The sequence below is a fragment of the Pteropus alecto genome, unplaced genomic scaffold (assembly GCF_000325575.1).
Source record: "Pteropus alecto unplaced genomic scaffold, ASM32557v1 scaffold131, whole genome shotgun sequence".
Lineage (NCBI taxonomy): Eukaryota > Metazoa > Chordata > Mammalia > Chiroptera > Pteropodidae > Pteropus > Pteropus alecto.
The window spans coordinates 2,261,281-2,279,346 of record NW_006434709.1 but is presented as its reverse complement, the minus strand read 5'-3'; the positions used below and the strand labels follow the sequence as shown (position 1 = coordinate 2,279,346).

The following is an 18,066-nucleotide window of genomic DNA, read 5'->3' as shown; positions in this document are numbered from 1 at the left end:
TACCTGTTCAAACCAACCTCCTACTGTGTTCATAATCTTAGTGCTTTCCTGTTTGTTCTGGAATTTTACTTTGTCATTTAATCTGTATCTTGAATCTTTTCCCCACCTATTATCCTTCAGCCTATAAAACATGGTCATCTCTTTTACTAAAAAACAAAACACCCTCCCTTGACCCTGAGTCCCCCACGATAGCCACTGTTCTTTCTCTTATTAGCCACCTTCTTCAGAGTAATCTACAGATGCTCTGTCTCCTTACCTTAGTCATTTCTCAACTCACTGAAATCTGTCTTTTGCCTTTGCTATTTCACTGAAACTTTCTAGCAAAAGTTAGGGTTGTCCTTTTTGCAAAATCCAGTGCCTCATTTTAGTCTTATTTTAACTTCTCTAGCATTTTTATCATGGTTTGTCAGATTTTTCTTTAACTTCTCTACTGTACTACCTTCATTTAGAAATGCTATACTTTCCTGGTCCTTTTTCTACTTCTCTATTTTTTCTCTTTTTCTTTTATAAGCTTCTCTTACTCTGCTCACCTCTTAACTTCCTAAGGGTGCACTTGGCCCATTGATCTTTTCATTCCATATAGTGTCCCAGAGTGATCTCCTTCATTCATATGATTTATTAAAAGATTCCAGTTTTGACCTCTCCCCCGAGTTTCATACTTGGATATCTAAATACTGGCTAGCCATCTACAAATTGCTTCAGTTCATCTGTTCAGAACAGTGCTTATCTTTCCCTTCCAGCCCAAATCCCTGCCTTCTTTATTCTTCCGTTTCCTATATCAGTTATCAACATCATTAATAACCTAGCTTCACAAAAAAGGGAGAATTCTAGAAGTCATCCCATATTCCTCCTAAACTCTCCACATCCATTCACTGGTCCTGTAGATTTCTTTTATGGATAATTCTCACAATCACCTCCTTACCTTTCCTACTTCCACTTCCTTGTTTAAGACATTGTCATCTCTTGCTATATTACTGTATCACAGATTATTATCTGTGTCCTTATTGGACTCCGAGGGCCATAGGTTTTTCATCTTTTTCCCTCCAATACAAGTAGTGCTTGACAAGTTGTAGACACTCCGTTTGTGTGAATTAAAATTGTTTTCTAAAACATATTAACTTACATATGGCCTAATAGTGCATTTACTCTATCAGATAAGTTTGGGTTATAGCTCCTAACTAACGAACTTTAAAGGGAGGGGGACAAGTACACAAATATGTATAGATTCTAAAGTGCCCCAGGTAATATGCCAGATTATTCATTTAACATTTATTATGTAAGATAATCTTTGAAATTTATCAAGACAGTTGTCCTCGTTTTACAGATGAAATGAAGTATAACTGTCCTGTCATACAGCCAATGAGAAGCAGATCTCAGATGCAATCCTAAAGACCTTCTTATTTGAAAGCCCATATTGTTTTCACTACATCATACTGGTTACTTAAAAGAATTCCACTGTTTTATTCTCTTCAAGTTTGTATATCCAGTTGTAAAAATTTGACCAATAACTTTGATTCAATTTGAAAATTTTGATTGAGTAACTTTGAATCACCATTCTTTTGAGTATACTTAATTTTTTGGCTTTTGATAACAAAGTAATGAAGTCGATATATTGTCTCTTATTTTGTATTGTGGATAAGAAAATGGGTATTGCAACTTTTTATATTAGAAATTACTGTTACGGGAATAATGGGGAAAGCTAATGCTTAATATATTAGTAAGTTAAAGAGATAATTGTTAAAGCAGTATGAGTTTTGTGAAGATAAATTGCTTTAAATGAAAAGGTATATAAATCCATGTAATTAATTTTATTCAGAAAATAGCTTTGAATTACTCAGTACTCAGTAAATTTGTCATCTTTTGGAACTGGAGTTTTAGGTTATACAAGAGTATCTTTGAACCAGCCTTCTCCATAATTTTGTACTAATACTTTATACCTAGATGCTCTGTACAAAATATTATTTATCTACATAGGAATTTTTTATTATGTAAACTTTTTGTCCTTTGCCTTCATGATCTATATCTGACTTACATGTTTCATGTAATAGTTCCATTTTTAGGCTGTTTTTTGCTAAAAGCTTTATTGGTTATAAGTAGATTTTTGTCTTTGTATATACCTGATAATACATTTATTTTCACTTAAACAATGAAATGTTGAGAAAGGTAAGAGTGTATCTTTTTGTTTATTTTTTCAAGTTTGTAAATCTAAGACATTAATTTTAAAATGGTATGCCTTTGGAGCCCCCCTTCCTCATATCCTTTGTATAAGACAGGAGAAATTATCTAAATAAAATCATTCTGACTTATTCTGTTGGGAAAATACTGTGTTTACATTCAAAACTGCTATAGACTAGGTCTACTGATCATGGCATCATCAAATTCCACCTTGATGTACCTATTCTGAGTTTTTGTTTTAGACTTTGGTCTGATAAAGTTTAAAATAAATGCTTAAACTTGTTTTCACTGAGTGGAAGTTTCTTGATGGCACCTTTGTAGAGTCTTTCCACTGAACACTAACTCTCTGCCAAAAAGGATTCTGGCAAACTCTGCCTAGTGTATCTGCCTTTTGGAGCTAGGACTGCATATAATAATATTAAAAACTCTGTATAAATGAACTGGTTTCACTTATTTTCATCCCATGTTTTTTTTAAGCTCATTTTAGCAGGGATTCTTCCCCGCCCCCTATGTATTAGCAGTCACCATTGCATTTGAACTAGTGTTCTGTTGACTTACTTTTGTGCTGCTGCTATTGAATCAATTACTAGTGACCAGAAAGATTTCTGGTACCTTTTTACTGTTTTAGATTAAGGCAAGAAAAAAGGAACAAAAATATGTACCTATGTTTTAACTTGTTAAAATGCTTTTGGTTTTAAAGGAGATTATTCAAAAGTTGTTGGAATTTAAATTTTAAAACATTTTCATGGGATATATCTTGCATGATATTGGAGACTATGTGTAGCCCTTTCATTCTAATCACAAAAAGCCATATTGTCTCTAGATCAGTGAATATTAAACTGCAAGCATAACCATTAGTGTGATGAGAAACCATTTTAATGGGAAAGCGTCAGCTTTTTAAAAAAATAAAAGATAGTAGAACAGAATTTAAAAATCTGAATGCATTGCAAATAAGATACACAATATATGTGTATGTATACTGAGTCACATAAACTTTGCTAGTAGTCTTTACATAGTGAGGACAAATTGTGGCCTAGATATTTGGCAGTTATTCCTCTTAATAGTGAGAATATTTGGGGGGCGGGGAGAATCAGTCAAAGTGTATTTATAGAGAGTTTTGAGATAAGACACCAATAAGTCCATGGAAGTCATCTTTATACCTTTATTAGGTAGAGACTTATGAAGTGAAAATCCAGATTTTAATCGCACTAGGGTTTCTCTCTTCACTAGGTAGAGATTGAGAACATAAAAAATGGAAAACTATCCTTTCGATTGGGAATAAATAAAAGTAGAAAAATAAATGTGGTGCTAAGCTGATTCTACTTGTATTCTTAATATGTTTTTATCTAAAATAATTAAAATTTCGGCTTACACAGACTTGGGGAAATTATGCTTATTATTAAAGGAAAATATCTAGAGTTATAATTTTTATTCCATTTAGAATAATTTAAAGTAGAATCTTTTATTTTTATTAATAGTTATCTAATTTGCCAGATTTGTTGAGTGTGCATGATTCATCTGATAATTTAGAGGTGGTTTATGTCCCATTATTTAGTTACTATTTTTAAATAATTTAATAAAAGAAGAATCCATTAGTTTTCTGTTAAAAGTTTTGTAAAAATGAAAATATTGCTTTAGACATATTTCTCACAAATGAAAATTAATAGAATTATGAAAAATGAAACTGTTAAATGCAAGAATACACTTTTAACTAAAGATTTAAAATCTAATTTAAATGTATATAACCTAAGTAGAATCTATCCCAAGGCAAAGAAGGATAACATTTACCACTTTAAAAATCAGTAAGCCATATTGTTATAGCATATTTGTAAAATATAAACTACCAACTTTATTTATTGCTACTTTAAGCTTGAATTTAGAAATATTAATGTGTCAACTTCTTAAAAATTTTAAATCCTTTATAGTCTTCCATGTTTCTTCTTATTATTCTTATTATAGTTATTTATTTCTACATTTTAGAATGGCTGTCCTCTGTGTATAAACAGCAGTGGCTTGCTATGCTCCGGGCAGAACAAGACAGTGAAGTGGGGTGAGTATATTACATCATACTATTGTTCATTAGGGGGAAAAAAAAACCTTTGCTATGAATTTTTACATTCATTATATTGAAAAATCAGTAACAATATTGAAAAATCAAGAGCTGCTAAAGTAGAGAAAAGATCATGTAATCAGCCTTCTTATATTTGTATAACATTATCAATCTTGTAAATATTTATTTTTCTGATCAGTTAGTATAATAGAATGTTTGAATTGTTATTTGCTATATCAGGGAATTTGAGTATTTCATATACTTTGTTTCACCTGGTTTCCTTTCAACATATTGAACTATTATTACTTGGAATAACGCTTTCATAAACCATGATTTTCATATGTGTAGGTAGAGCTAATTTTCTTATTTGTGGTAGTATTGTCAAATTCTGATTAATAGGTTTTTTGAAGACTTTTAAGTAAAAAATGATTTAACATTATCTGGTTACAGATGCCTTCCCCGAAAGCATATGACCCCCTATAAAATGTTTATGTACTTTCTTCATTTTAAGCGAAGAAAATTGTCTGTTCTTTCAATGCATACTGCTTTGCAGCTTACAGAAGAACTTCCACATTTATTACTTGGTCTTTGTACTAGCTCCTTGGTATGGGCAGAGTTTAGAGATCCATCTCTGAGTATATAGAAGAGGCCTTAAGAAGTTTAATTTTTTTGCTCTGATCTCTTTTAACCCATTTTTATGTACCAAAGAACTTCCTAAAATAATGGCCTAGTCATGTTTATTCCAAAAACTTTAATAAGGAAAGTGTTACATAGACTCATAATGATTATGAGATTTTTCAGGGTTCTATTAATTTATAATTTATATCCCATCTTTTTCCAAATCTATTCACAGCATACTTATTGTGCATAAATACGGTAAGATTGTTGAAGCAAATAATAAATCAAAAACTAAAAAATAAAAGTTAATTATTTAATAGAATTCACATTTGAAATAATTTGTAATGTTTGAAATACCTTATAAGTCATCCTACTTTTGTGTATTCACTTTTTTAATGTTAGATGTTCTTAATTTTTTAAGATTTTTCTCATCTGTATCCTGATTGAGTTTAATACAGTCTTACCTAAGAGACTAAACTAGAATAGTGGGTTTCTTGCCCTCAGAGGAATGTAATCATATTTCCTCTAATGAAGTGTTCTATCCACAGATATTGAACATCTGCACACTCCTGCAGGGCTGCTAAAGTGAGGACTAGGTTTCATCAATGCATTCTTATTTTTATCTATACCACAAAAAGTTTATTTTAAAATCTAGTAGCATGTTTTTCTGTTCTTTTTAACTCAATTCTTTTTCGATTAATAGTTTCCTAATTTCTATGAGATTTGATGTTTTATGCATTTTTCTAGGCCTCAGGAAATCAATAAAGAAGAACTGGAGGGAAATAGCATGAGGTGTGGTAGAAAACTTGCCAAAGATGGTGAAGTAAGTATGAGCTGTGACTCTTAACATTCTCATACAAATTGTACTGTTGGTGCAAAATACACTTTCAGTTACAATCATGACAACTGTCATACCTCTCAGAAGAGCTTTTTTGATACAGTTTCTGTAGCATGATCGCTGGACAAGGAGTTACTTATTCAGGGGTGATTGATTATTTTGGCCTTGCATCAAAGTGTGGAACTTTTTGGGTCCAGATGAAAACTATGAGAAGATGATCCCTCAGCAATCCAGAAATTAAGAAATTATATGGGAGCGGTTACATAGTCTTAAAAGTGATTCTTTCTATTTTACAATTACCCTAAGTCTTAAAGAGATTCAAACCCTGTGATTCCTACCCACATTAATTAGGTTTTTCATTACCACCCAGTATAAATGTATATAAGTGAAACAAAAGCATTACAAATCATTACATACTGCTGCTGTGTCCAAAGATTCTATTTTGTTTCATTTTTTTAAAAAGCTGATTGTGACTCATTAAATTGATTTTACAACCCACTAATGGGACGTGAACTATATTTTTAAAAACTCTAGTCTAATTATACTTTTCATCTTTAAAAAATTTTAGCCTAATTTAGATAACCATTCAGTTATTTTTTTCCCAAATTTTATTTCATTTTTAACTTCTTAATTTTTAAAAGTTATTTTATGTTTGCATTCATAATTATAACAAGTGTTCAAAACATAAAAGAGAAGTAGATGTATTTTTTCCTTCTTCCTCCTTGTTGCTGCTTCCAGACCTTGTTCCTCCTTCATGCCTAATTGAACCACATGTCTTTCGAAGCACATACTTCTATTACACCACTCATTACCCTTACTGTGGCCATCATTCACTGGGCTTACTGTCTTCTTCTCACTACTCTTGTTATCAGTCTTGGTGATTTCAGTATCTCTATTCCCTGACCTTCCTTCCCCTTTGATCTTGTGCTCCACTCTACCTCAGGCATCCATTTCCTGTGAGCTTATCCTCAAGTTTCATATTAGTAATTAATACCCCTTCTTCAAAATCTCTATTTCAGGCATACTATTTTCAGACTTTACCTATTATCCTTATAGCACTCTCCATCTAGTACCTGACTGCAACAGTTTAACTCCTCTGGGATGTACAGTACATTGTTCTTACTACTTTTTCCCATCACCCTCTCACCACATCCCTACTTCTTTCTTTACTTGACATATTCTATGTTCCATCTTAAAATTGGTCCCTGGCTTATACTCTTAACTTCCCTTTTTCCCTTTTTCACTCTGTCAAACTCACCTGGCCAAACCCCAATTCTATGTTAAATCTCAGCTTTCTATGCACTCCATGTCTGCTTCCAAACAGATGAATGTGAGTGAAGCAAAACACATAGCCCAGCAGGTTTTACTTGAATGTTTGTAACTATTAAACTTTAAGCAGGTCTTTAGTGTTGAATGGTGATCCTCCTACACTTCCCTAGTGAATTTATCCTCCCACTCTTTGAGTAACTCCTACCTTCTCAAAAGGGCAATGCTACCGCCCTCATTCTTATCTGCTGGCCTTGCTTCTTTCTTCATTCAGAAAATAAAAGCAATCGAAAGAGAATCTGTACATCTTCCCACCAATGATTCTACCAGTCTACCCGCATCTGTAAGCTATGCTTTTCCTCTTATTAGAATGGATGAACTGCCTGCTTCTCCTCTAGTCCATCTTCTCCTGGTCTCCATCCCTTCTCACCTGTTCAAAAGCTTTGTTCCTACAGTTATGCCCTCCCTCTTCCTGTATCATCAGTTTTTCTCTTCTACAAAATCATTCTCATTTAGCATATAACATGCTGCAGCATCACTCATCTTAAACCATACCCTAACCCCACATTCCCCTCTAGCTACTACTACATTTCTGCACCCCTTTGAAGCAAATATCATTGAAAAGTTGCCTATATTTGTTGTCTATACTTCCTGTTTTCTGACGCTCTCGTGAATCCACTCCAGTTCATTTATTCCAATAAACTCCAGTGAAATTGCTGTGCCATTGTCACCAGTGATTTCCACATTGCCAAATCAAGGAGTTTTTAGCTTTCAGAAAGCTCTTGGCAACATTGCACATCTGTTCACTCACTCCTTGGAGATAGTCTCCATTTGACTTCCAAGATAGCACACTCTGCTAGTTTTCCCTCTTTTTCATTGGCTGCTCCTTTTAAGTCTATGCTAGATCCTTCTCCTCTTTCTCAACAAATGTTGGTGTGAGTAAAGGCTCAGTACTTGAACTTTGTCCTTTCTGTGCTCACTCTTAAGTGATCTCATCTAGTCCCATGACTTCACACTGATGACTCCTAACTCCAGATTCATATATCCAGCTAGTTAATCGAAGTCTTTCTTAGGATCCTAATAGCATCTCAAATATAAAAGTCCAAGCTAAACTTTTTGATTTTCATCCCCAAATTTCCTCCTTCTCAAATATTCTCCAACCCATAAATGCCTCTTCTGTCCATTTATTGCATAAGCTTCAGACTTTGGATTCTTCTTTCTTTCATAACCACACCTGGTGTCCATAAGCAGTCCCTCCAAGCTGTACCTTCAAAATATATTCTTCGCATATCTACCACTACTACCGAAGTCAAGCCACATTATCTCTTGCCTGTGCTGTTACAGTAGACTCATAACTGTTCTCCCTATTTTTAGTCTTGCTCATCTACATTCTGTTTTCCACACAACAGCCAAAGTCAACTTTTTTAAAATACAAGTTAGATCATGTCACTTCTTTTCCTAAATGTTTCTATTAGCTTATTACCACACTTAGAAGAAATCCAAATTTTTCCTAACTGTGGACTTTAGGCCCTACGTTTTCTGGCCTCTGATGGACAATCTGAACTCATATCCAGCTCTGTCCCCACCTAGTTATTGCCCAAGTCACATAGCCCTTCTTGCTCTTCCTCAGCTATGCCAAGCACATTTTTACCTCCAGAGCTTTGTACTTGCTGTTCTCTTTTTCTAAGTCACTCTTACCTCAGATAGCTACCTGGTCTACATCTTAGCTGACTCAAGATTCTACTCACCTAGCATCTCCTTAGACTTTCCCTGACCACCTGTCTGATCTATCAGGCTCCGCAACTGCAAAATCCCTTCCTCTACCCTGTCCCTCCTTCCTGGCATTTTGTTCTGTTCCCTTCCATTCCATTCTGTGTGTTATTCATCTACTCTTTTCACACAAACATATATACATATTAAAATATACATTCTACTAGGGCAGAAACATATTTACTGTTATTTTTTCAATGCCTAGAGCAGTACCTTGCACATAATATGTACCCAGTAAATATCAGTGAACTGTTGAATTAATGTTGTAATTCAGAGTATCAGCCAAACACTTGAAGCTCTAACTTTACTTCACTGTACCACAACATCTCATTTAATGGGATCTCACTGTTAGGTGATAGAATAAGCAAACTTGTGAACCTCATGATGGTATTTAAAATAACTAAGTTGTATGTCTGTTTATTAGTTACTTAAGGTATTTTAGAGTATTTTTAAAGCAAGGTAAATTTTAATGGGTTCTTATTACCTCCATCTAGTTTCCTAGTCCTCAGAGCTATACCTACTTAGAGTTACAGTGAAAAGCCGTATTACTTATGATAGAATTATAGTGTGGATATATAATGAAACAGATCATGAAGAGGCAATATTGGAAAGGTGCCTTAAGGAATAATGATCATAAAGGCTGCTTTTCTGGCTTTGGTATGTACTATATCTTTGTGGTAAACCTTTATATATATTCACAGATATATTCTGTGTGTAAGCCTTAAGGGAAAGACACTGACAAAAAGTAGAGACCCATGAAAGAAATATTTGGAATGAGTTAGAAAAAGAAAAGACATTTTGAACTTTGACTTGCTAACATGATAAACTGAAGTAAATCTTTCTCTTTTGTATTTCTTAGTACTGCTGGCGGTGGACAGGTTTTAACTTCGGCTTTGACCTGCTTGTAACTTATACCAATCGATACATCATTTTCAAACGCAATACACTGAATCAGCCATGTAGTGGATCTGTCAGTTTACAACCTCGAAGGAGCATAGCATTTAGGTAAGTTGAGTTTTGCCACCCTACTCCTCTAACTCCAGAAGAAATATAGAAATGAAATAAAACCTTGATAATTTATACCAACAATAGTAGAACTTTGGTAAGATACAATATATATGAATGTGCATGGAAATGATAAGGCTCTATAATACGTTAATAATCAAAATCATAAGATCTAGATCTAGTATGTTAGGGAGAAAGAGCAGGCTGGAATATGAATGATAAAGGATTGATACTGGGCTTGAAGCTATTGCCTTGTGGGGTAGCTCCATAGTGTAGTGGTTAGCACATCTGCTTTACACACAGACGGTCCTGGGTTCGTGCCCCAGGTGGAGCCACTAGGGTCCACCAGGGGTGCCAGGCCCCGGGGACACCTGGCCCTGGGGGCATGACGTGAGCATGTGGGAGGAAACGCCCCGCCTTCAGAGATCCAGTTCTTAAGAGGAAATGGCAACATTCATAGGTCAGGAGTTGAAGTTGCGGGGGGGTTAGGGGATGGAATTAAAGAAGGGAAAAAACGAGGGGAAAACAAAAAAAAACGGAAAAAAAGCTATTGCCTTGCTGCTATTCCTAGCAAATAAAAGGTCCAGACTGGAAATATAGCAAGGTATTTTTCCAGGAAAACATGTCTGGTATTATCTGTCACTTTGTATAGGATTTACGATGTCCAAGTTTGCCTGACAGTTGAGCTGATAATATTTTTCTGGAGAGGATGCTGACAAATTGAAAAATAGCTTAATGAACAGATTTTTTTGGTCACATATTTATACTTACCTTACACGTTATACAAAAATAACTCAAAATGGATCAAAGACTTAAACATAATAACTAAAACTATAAAATAACTCTTGAAAGAAAATATAGGGGCAAAGTTTCTTGACATTGGATTTGGCAGTGATTTCTACAATAAAATGCCAGAGCACAAGCAACAAAAGAAAAAGATAAATTGTATTTCATCAAAATTAAAAACTGTGCATCAAAGGACATTATCAACAGAGTAAAAAGGCAACCCATGGAATGGGAGAAAATATTTGCTAACCATATATCTGATAAGGAATTAATATCCAGAATGTGTAGAAAACTTCTAAAACTCCACAACAAAAAAACAACCATCCAGATTCAAAAATGGGCAGAGGACTTAACTAAACATTTCTCCATAGAAGATATACAGATGGCTAATAAGCACCTGAGAAGATGTTCAACATCACTAATCATTGGGGAAATGCAAATCAAAACCACAGTGAGATACCACATCACACCCATTAGCATGGCTCTTATCAAAAACAAGTGTTGTGAGGATGTGGAGAAATTGGACCTTTGTGCATTGCTGGTGGGAATATAAAATGGGGCATCTTCTGTGAAAAATGGTATGGCATTTCCTCAAAAATTAAACAGAATTACCATAAGATCCAGCAGTTCTTCTTCTGGGTATTTACCCAAAAGAATTGTAAGCAGAAACTTGAACAGATATTTGTACAGTCATTTTTATAACAGCATTATTTACAAGAGCAAAAAGTGGAAGCAACCCAAGTGTCCATCGACAGATGAACAAATAAACAAAATGTGTTGTATGCCTACAATGGAATGTTATTCAGCCTTAAAATGGAAGGAAATCCTGACACATACTATATAGCATGATCCTTGAGGACATTATGCTAAGTGAAATAAGCCAGTCTCAAAAAACAAATACTATATGATTCCACTAACATGAGATACCTAGAGTAGACCAGTTCATAGAAACAGAAAAATAGGATGGTGCTTGTCAGGGGCTAAGCAAAGGGGAAATGGGGATTTCATGTTTACTGAGTACAGTTTCAGATGAAAAAGTTCTGGTGGTGATAACTGCAGAACAATGAAAAAGTTCTGGTGGTGATAACTGCAGAACAATGAGACTATATGTAATGCCAGGAACTGTACACTTAAAAATAGTTAAAATGGTGAATTTTATGTATTACCACAATAAAAAAGGCATATTTATAAATTACTTTAATATCTTAGATACGTATAATAATAGCACAAGCTTGTAAATCTAAATAGAATCAGTTTATAGTTGAAAAGACTTTAGTCTTATCAAACAAAAACTTATAGAGAATATGGAAGAAAAAATTAATATTAAGGTGAAGGAGGGCTTATTTAAATCTGTGGTTAAAAAATCATGTTTATTTTTTTATTTGTGGTTTTTTTTTTAATCCTAGATTACGTTTGGCCTCTTTTGATAGTAGTGGAAAACTAATATGTAGTAGAACAACTGGCTATCAAATACTTACACTTGAAAAGGATCAGGTATGTTTGATTTCTTTTGTTTCATTATAGTATTTGTCTTTCAAATCCTCTTTTCTTAATTAGAATTAAAATTCTTAAGTAGAATTAACATTTGATTTACAGATTGGTTTGAAAGTTTTTTCGAAGGTAAAGATGGAAGTAGTGCTATGTTCACCTCTGTATAATTTATTCCATTCTGCTAGAAATGTAAGATAAAAAAGAAAAATACAATTTGATTCGAGGGGCAGAGAAAAACTTATAATAGGAAAATAATTGTTTATCTTGAATATCATCTTTAAAAAGTTATGAATCTTAATTGTTTTATCCATTTTATTTCATAAGTGCATTTATTTATACATTAATAGCAGAAACCTTGAAGACAATCCAGTATGTCTCCATAACTGCTGAATATTAAGAGAACATTATCTGCTAGCACAATAGGTTTCTGAAAGGACAGACATCTGTAATATTCTCATATTCTCTCTAAACCCATATGTTTCTTCATATTTCGTATGCATGTAGAAGTTTCAAAATGTCATGATGAGAAAGTAAACCATTTTCAAAAAGTAAGATGAGAGTCATTAAAATATCAATGAACGTTAGGTCAATTAAAACTAACCACCATTCCAAAGGACATACTGATTTATTAAAAGGTTCAGAGCCTATAGTTCACATAAATTATTAGAAATTAGTAATTTTCCTTAGACTGAAGAGACTCATAGAACATCAGAATTTAGCATTGCAAGGAACGCTGGAAGTGATAGTTCTAGCCTCACATGCTCTATATGAGAACTACTTCAGCAGCATTCTTACAGTCAGTCCTTCAACCATTGTTGGAACTCTGGCAACAGAGAACTGATTCTCTCACATCATAGGTAGTATTTGAGAAAGGAGATATATAATAAAGTTCAAATCTGCCTCTATTGGAATTGTCTGTTGGTTCCTATTGTGCCCTCTGGAGCTGCATGGAAAATGGCTCTCTTTTTCCTTCTACCTGGAACTTCATAATAAATTATTGTCATGGCTCAAAGCAGCCAGAGACTTAAAAAGCACTAGGCCAAGATAATATTGTATTCTAAGTGTTCCTTGATATGTTCATTCAGCAAACATCTGTGTCCCTCCTGCATGATAGTTTCTATGCTAGCAGTAGAGGAAATAGAGAGGAACTTATATCATATAGCTTAGCATCAGTACCCTGATAGAGATGACCTCAGAGTATTGTGTAACAGCAAGGAAGAAGTCTTTAACCCTTATTATGGGGTTGGGAGCGGATATGGTTATTGGGGGAGGAGAAGGGAAGACAGCTCAGGGAAAAATTCCTCTCCTGGAAAAGTTGAAAAGTGAATGGGTATCTGAACCAAGCCACAAATGATGAGTAAGATGGAGGCAAGGGAGCCCATGGGTCATTTAAGGAACTAAAAGGTTTGTAAGAGTTCAGTAGGGCTAGAGCCAGGGCATGATGGGCTGTGTGTGGATGGAGTTTGGACTTTTTCCTGAAATCTGTAGGGAATTATGAAAGGATTTTAGTTGGGGAGTTGTATGTGTGTGTTTCTTATTGGTTATAGATGTTTGTTATGGAAAGAAATAGAAAATACAAATAAGTGGAAAGAAAAACCATGCATACCCAACTTAGAAATGATACCAAAATTAGATTAACTATTTTGTCAGCTGCTTTTTACCTACTTCATTGTACATAGCTTTTCTTGTCAATAAATAAATATCTACAACATAATTTTTATTACTGCATAATATTAGTTATTTTAGATATACTGTAATTTAAATAATTCTTCCTTTGGGATTTTTTTTTCACTCTTATAAAAACTATACATATATCTTTGTACATTGTTCTGATGTTTTTAAAGGATAAATTCCAAGAAGTAGAATTCTTGTGAGATCGTGTATACATTTTCTAATAGCCAGATTGCCCTCCAGAAATACTATCCAAGTTACATTCTCTCCAGCAGTATACAAGAGTATAGCCAACATAATTATCATTCTTGCTAATCTTTCTCCCAATATAAAAAGTGAAAACAAATTATATTTGTTTAAATTTTCATTTCCTTGGTTACTGATATAGTTGGGTTTTTTGTATGCTTCTTGGACAAATTATCTTGTGTAAATTGACCACTTAATATTGTTTATGTTTGTTTTTATTAAGGTGTTTGTTTTCTTGTTAATTTTAACAGCTTTTATATTAAGAGTAATAACATTTATGATATACTATAGTTTTCCCACTTTTGTCATTTTTTTCTCAAATTTCATGAAATAATGTATCAATCTGTTCCTTTAGTGATTTCTTCTTTTGCTATAATACTCAGTCATAATAATGATGATTATATAAATAGTACTCTGTACTTTTTTCTGCTTCTTTTTTTACATTGGAGTATTTTTTGTGATATACCGGAAATATATTGAATCTGTTAATGTATTTGAAATCCAGTTTTTATCATGTACTGAATCCTTGTATACTTGGTTTCATTTCTAAACTTTGTTATGTTTTGTTGATTTCTTTGTCGTGGAGATAATATATTTTAACTAGACCAACTTTAATTTTAATACTTACTAATACAAACCCACCTTCATTCTTCTCTTTTCAAAAATCTGAGGGTTTTCATAATTATTCTTTTGTATGGGGTATAGAATCATTTTGTCAAGTTTCTTATCAAAAATTCCTTTGAGGACTTTGATTTATATTTTTTAAATATATAGAGTAATTTGTGGAAAATCAATTTTTTTTTCTTTCTGGAATATGGTATTCTTTACATTTATTTAGGTCTTATGTCTCTAAAATTTATCATTTCCCCCCATATTATTCCTGTATATTTCTTGGAAGTATAATGCTAAGTATTTTGTATTTTAATTGCTAATGTGAAATGAATTTTTTCTAATAGTTTTTGATGACATAAGAAAGCTAGAGACTTTTGCATATTTTACAACTATACATCTTGTAGGACTATGCTACCTAGATTTGCATTGTAGAAAGATCTCTAAGCAATGTGTAAGAAGTTTTAGAGACATGATAATATCAGGAAGACACTTATAATCCAGATAAGAAATGATGAGAACCTTAACTTAAGGAAGGTCGAAGTGGGGATGAAGAAATGTTGATGGTTCTAGAAATGTGTGTAAAGATGAGAAAGTCAGTAGTCAAAGATAGTTCCTGGTTTTCTGACTTGGGCAACTGGATTTATAATAGTCTTTCCTGAGATTTGAATTATAGGAGGGAAAATGAATAAGACATAAAGTGAGGATGAAGATGTGATGAATTCAGTTTTAGGCATATTTGTTTGGAAAGCATTAAGGTGGAAATTCTATAGGCCAGTGGGTAAATGGGTCTGGAGGTCACAAGCAATGTCTAGGCTAGAAATAATGATCAGATGAGATAACCTGCAGAGACTATGACAGAGTAGAAACCTAGAGAACACTGGTGTTAAGGGGTAGGCAAAAAAAGTAACTTGGTGAGACCTTCAAGAGCTGGGTTTGGGAGTCAATTTAGTAAATATGCCTTCACCTGGGTTATTGCTACAAACTTTGACTAGGCCAGGGTGACTCAAGCATCTAAAGGCCCCTGTGCTCTCTGCCAACCCTATTAGCAACATCAGACCAGGTGATTGCCTCACCTGACCCATCATGTTACCCATCGTATTCACTTGCCCTGTCTTACTGAATATAGAGGGGTGTGTGTGTGAGAGAGAGACAGAGACAGAGACAGAGACAGAGACAGATTTGTATTCCCTACCTTTATCCAAATTTATCTTGCTGCTCCCTCAACATAGAAGCTGTGTCCAGGTGAGCCTACATCAGTCACGTAAATGTTCTAGTTTCAGTCCTTCTTCATTCCAGGAGCACATGCTTCAGTAAAATATTTTAAAACTTTAGATTTAAACAGTGTTTCGTATTATATTCTCCAAAATGTATAAAATAAGGTGAAACTAATGCATATTATTGTAGAAAATGTATCCAAGTATACAAAAAGTAGAAGTTCTCATTTCAATACTGATGCTTTTATTTTACTCAGATGATTTATTCTGTTTACCAAATGCTACTGGTAAAGGGTTCTAAACAGATCTATAGCATGAGTGGTTACATTTGTGGCTCTCAGATGTAGTCGCAACTCCTGTCTCTGTGGGATTTCAAGGCATTCTGATGTGTATTGAAGTAACTGAACCTGAAATTCATTTTACATGATACTTTATGTTCTAAGAGACAAATATACATGTTTACATTAGAGACAATGGGAAATCTTAGACAATAGTGGGAACCATGCTTGTTGGTGATAATAATGAGTCCCCACCTTCATCCCTATTATTTGTTATAAATAAGGGCCTTCAGAAATGGAAACCAAATGAAGTCTACATATTTCTGGACTCTATCTGTTCATAAAATATGTAGGTTCTTGATCAGAAATTTTTCAGTAATGAAAATAACTATCATTATTGAGTTCTTCATTTATGACTGGCTTTGCTAAGCCCTCTTTGTGCATTGTCTCATGTAATCCTGTGACGTGGGTACTCTTGTTGGCCCCATTTTACAGTGAGAAAGCTGCAGTTGACAGGTCACACAGCTCAGGGGTTGGGAGTTTTGAGATTTGAGTAGTGACTCTCAGACTCCAGATGCAAGCTCTTTACCACCATACTATCTTCTTCAGTTCATTCAACAGTTTTATTTTCTATTTTTTTTAACATTACTATCTGTCATTAAAGCAACAAATTTGTTTTATAGGAACAAGTAGTGATGAACTTGGACAGCAGGCTTCTGATCTTCCCTTTGTATATCTGCTGTAATTTCCTGTATATATCACCAGAAAAAAGAACTGAAAGTAATCGTCATCCAGAAAATTCAGAAAACTGAGAATCTCATCAGCTGGAAACAGTCGCACTTTGTAAACTTTTTTGGCCAGCTTTAATTTAATGGCCCTATGATGTTCACATCAAGGTGACTAACAATGACAAAGGCCTTATGAACTGTACAGATAATACAGAAAACTATTCTTATCCTCATTATGTTTCTATGCATTTATGAAAAAACATCTGAAAGCCAAGAAAATATCTGTCAAACCATTTGTGTGATAAAGATGTCAACTCATGCTTTAATTTAGCATCAGTAGAAAATTGCTATAGATAAATTTCACATTTCTCTGCAACCAAATATAGGTTTTTTAGCTTAAAGTTTGATCCTACCTAATGTTAACGAACCTTAGTTATCCATCTGTAAATTTGTCTAAAAGAATGCTAAAGGAATAATTTGAAAGGCCAATTATAAATGCTCCTTCAACTGGTACATTTAAGGCTGTCCTTTAATTTTTTCATCTGCTCTTTATGATTCCTCCTCTTAATATCCTCCCAATATGTAGTTTTTAATCATTAAATACTTTTTTCATGGCTTTGGAGACCAAACTGAAGAAACATTTTATTTAACTTAAGCATTTTTATGCTATTTTATTTTTCTTTTAATTTAGCTTTCCTAGGATTTTAACAAAAAAATCAGCTTCAGACTTCCAAATGAACTTGAACGAGGAAGAAAATCAGTTTGATTCTGAATATATTCCTTTGCCTTACATGGTCTTTTCTTTGACATTCTGTAAAAGTTTATTATTAGGTCATAAGATTACTTATGTACCAAATATTACACTTTAAACATTGTCATATTCTCTGATCTTTAGAATTATTTTTGTTCAAATTTTAGTTGGGAATCCTATTTCCTACTTAAAACTCAGGACTTTATAACCTCTGAATTGAGTGCCTTTGAGTTACACATGCGAATAGAAATTTCATAGTAAATGTACATAAGGTCAGAGGATATCATATAGAAGCTGGTAATAAAGTATTAATGTAAAAATAGAACTTATTTTTGTCAAAAATGAGATGTACACTTGTCGTGATTTATATATGTTGGCTTCTTGTGTTTACTGCTATTTTGAAAATAGCCATGCTCATTGTCTTTCCAGTCAGTGAATACTTTTTGTGGTTAATGTATATTTTTAGTATGTTTTAAAAAATGGGAATCACTTTTATGTATTTGCACATAATAAATACCCATTTGGAAAAAGAATAAGCTCTTATATAAAATGGACCAAAAACAAAAA

General features: G+C 33.5%; 1 protein-coding gene across 1 annotated transcript in view; it reads left to right on the top strand.

The window, feature by feature from the left end:
* GMCL1 (germ cell-less, spermatogenesis associated 1) overlaps positions 1 to 18,066 on the top strand; it is a 41,769-nt gene extending 23,703 nt beyond the window's left edge. The window contains exons 10-14 of the mRNA XM_006909519.3: positions 4,156 to 4,225; positions 5,591 to 5,666; positions 9,577 to 9,722; positions 11,915 to 12,002; positions 16,704 to 18,066. Coding sequence (XP_006909581.1) covers positions 4,156 to 4,225; positions 5,591 to 5,666; positions 9,577 to 9,722; positions 11,915 to 12,002; positions 16,704 to 16,832 — 509 coding nt within the window. The 3' untranslated portion in view covers positions 16,833 to 18,066. The remainder of the gene's footprint in view (positions 1 to 4,155; positions 4,226 to 5,590; positions 5,667 to 9,576; positions 9,723 to 11,914; positions 12,003 to 16,703) is intronic.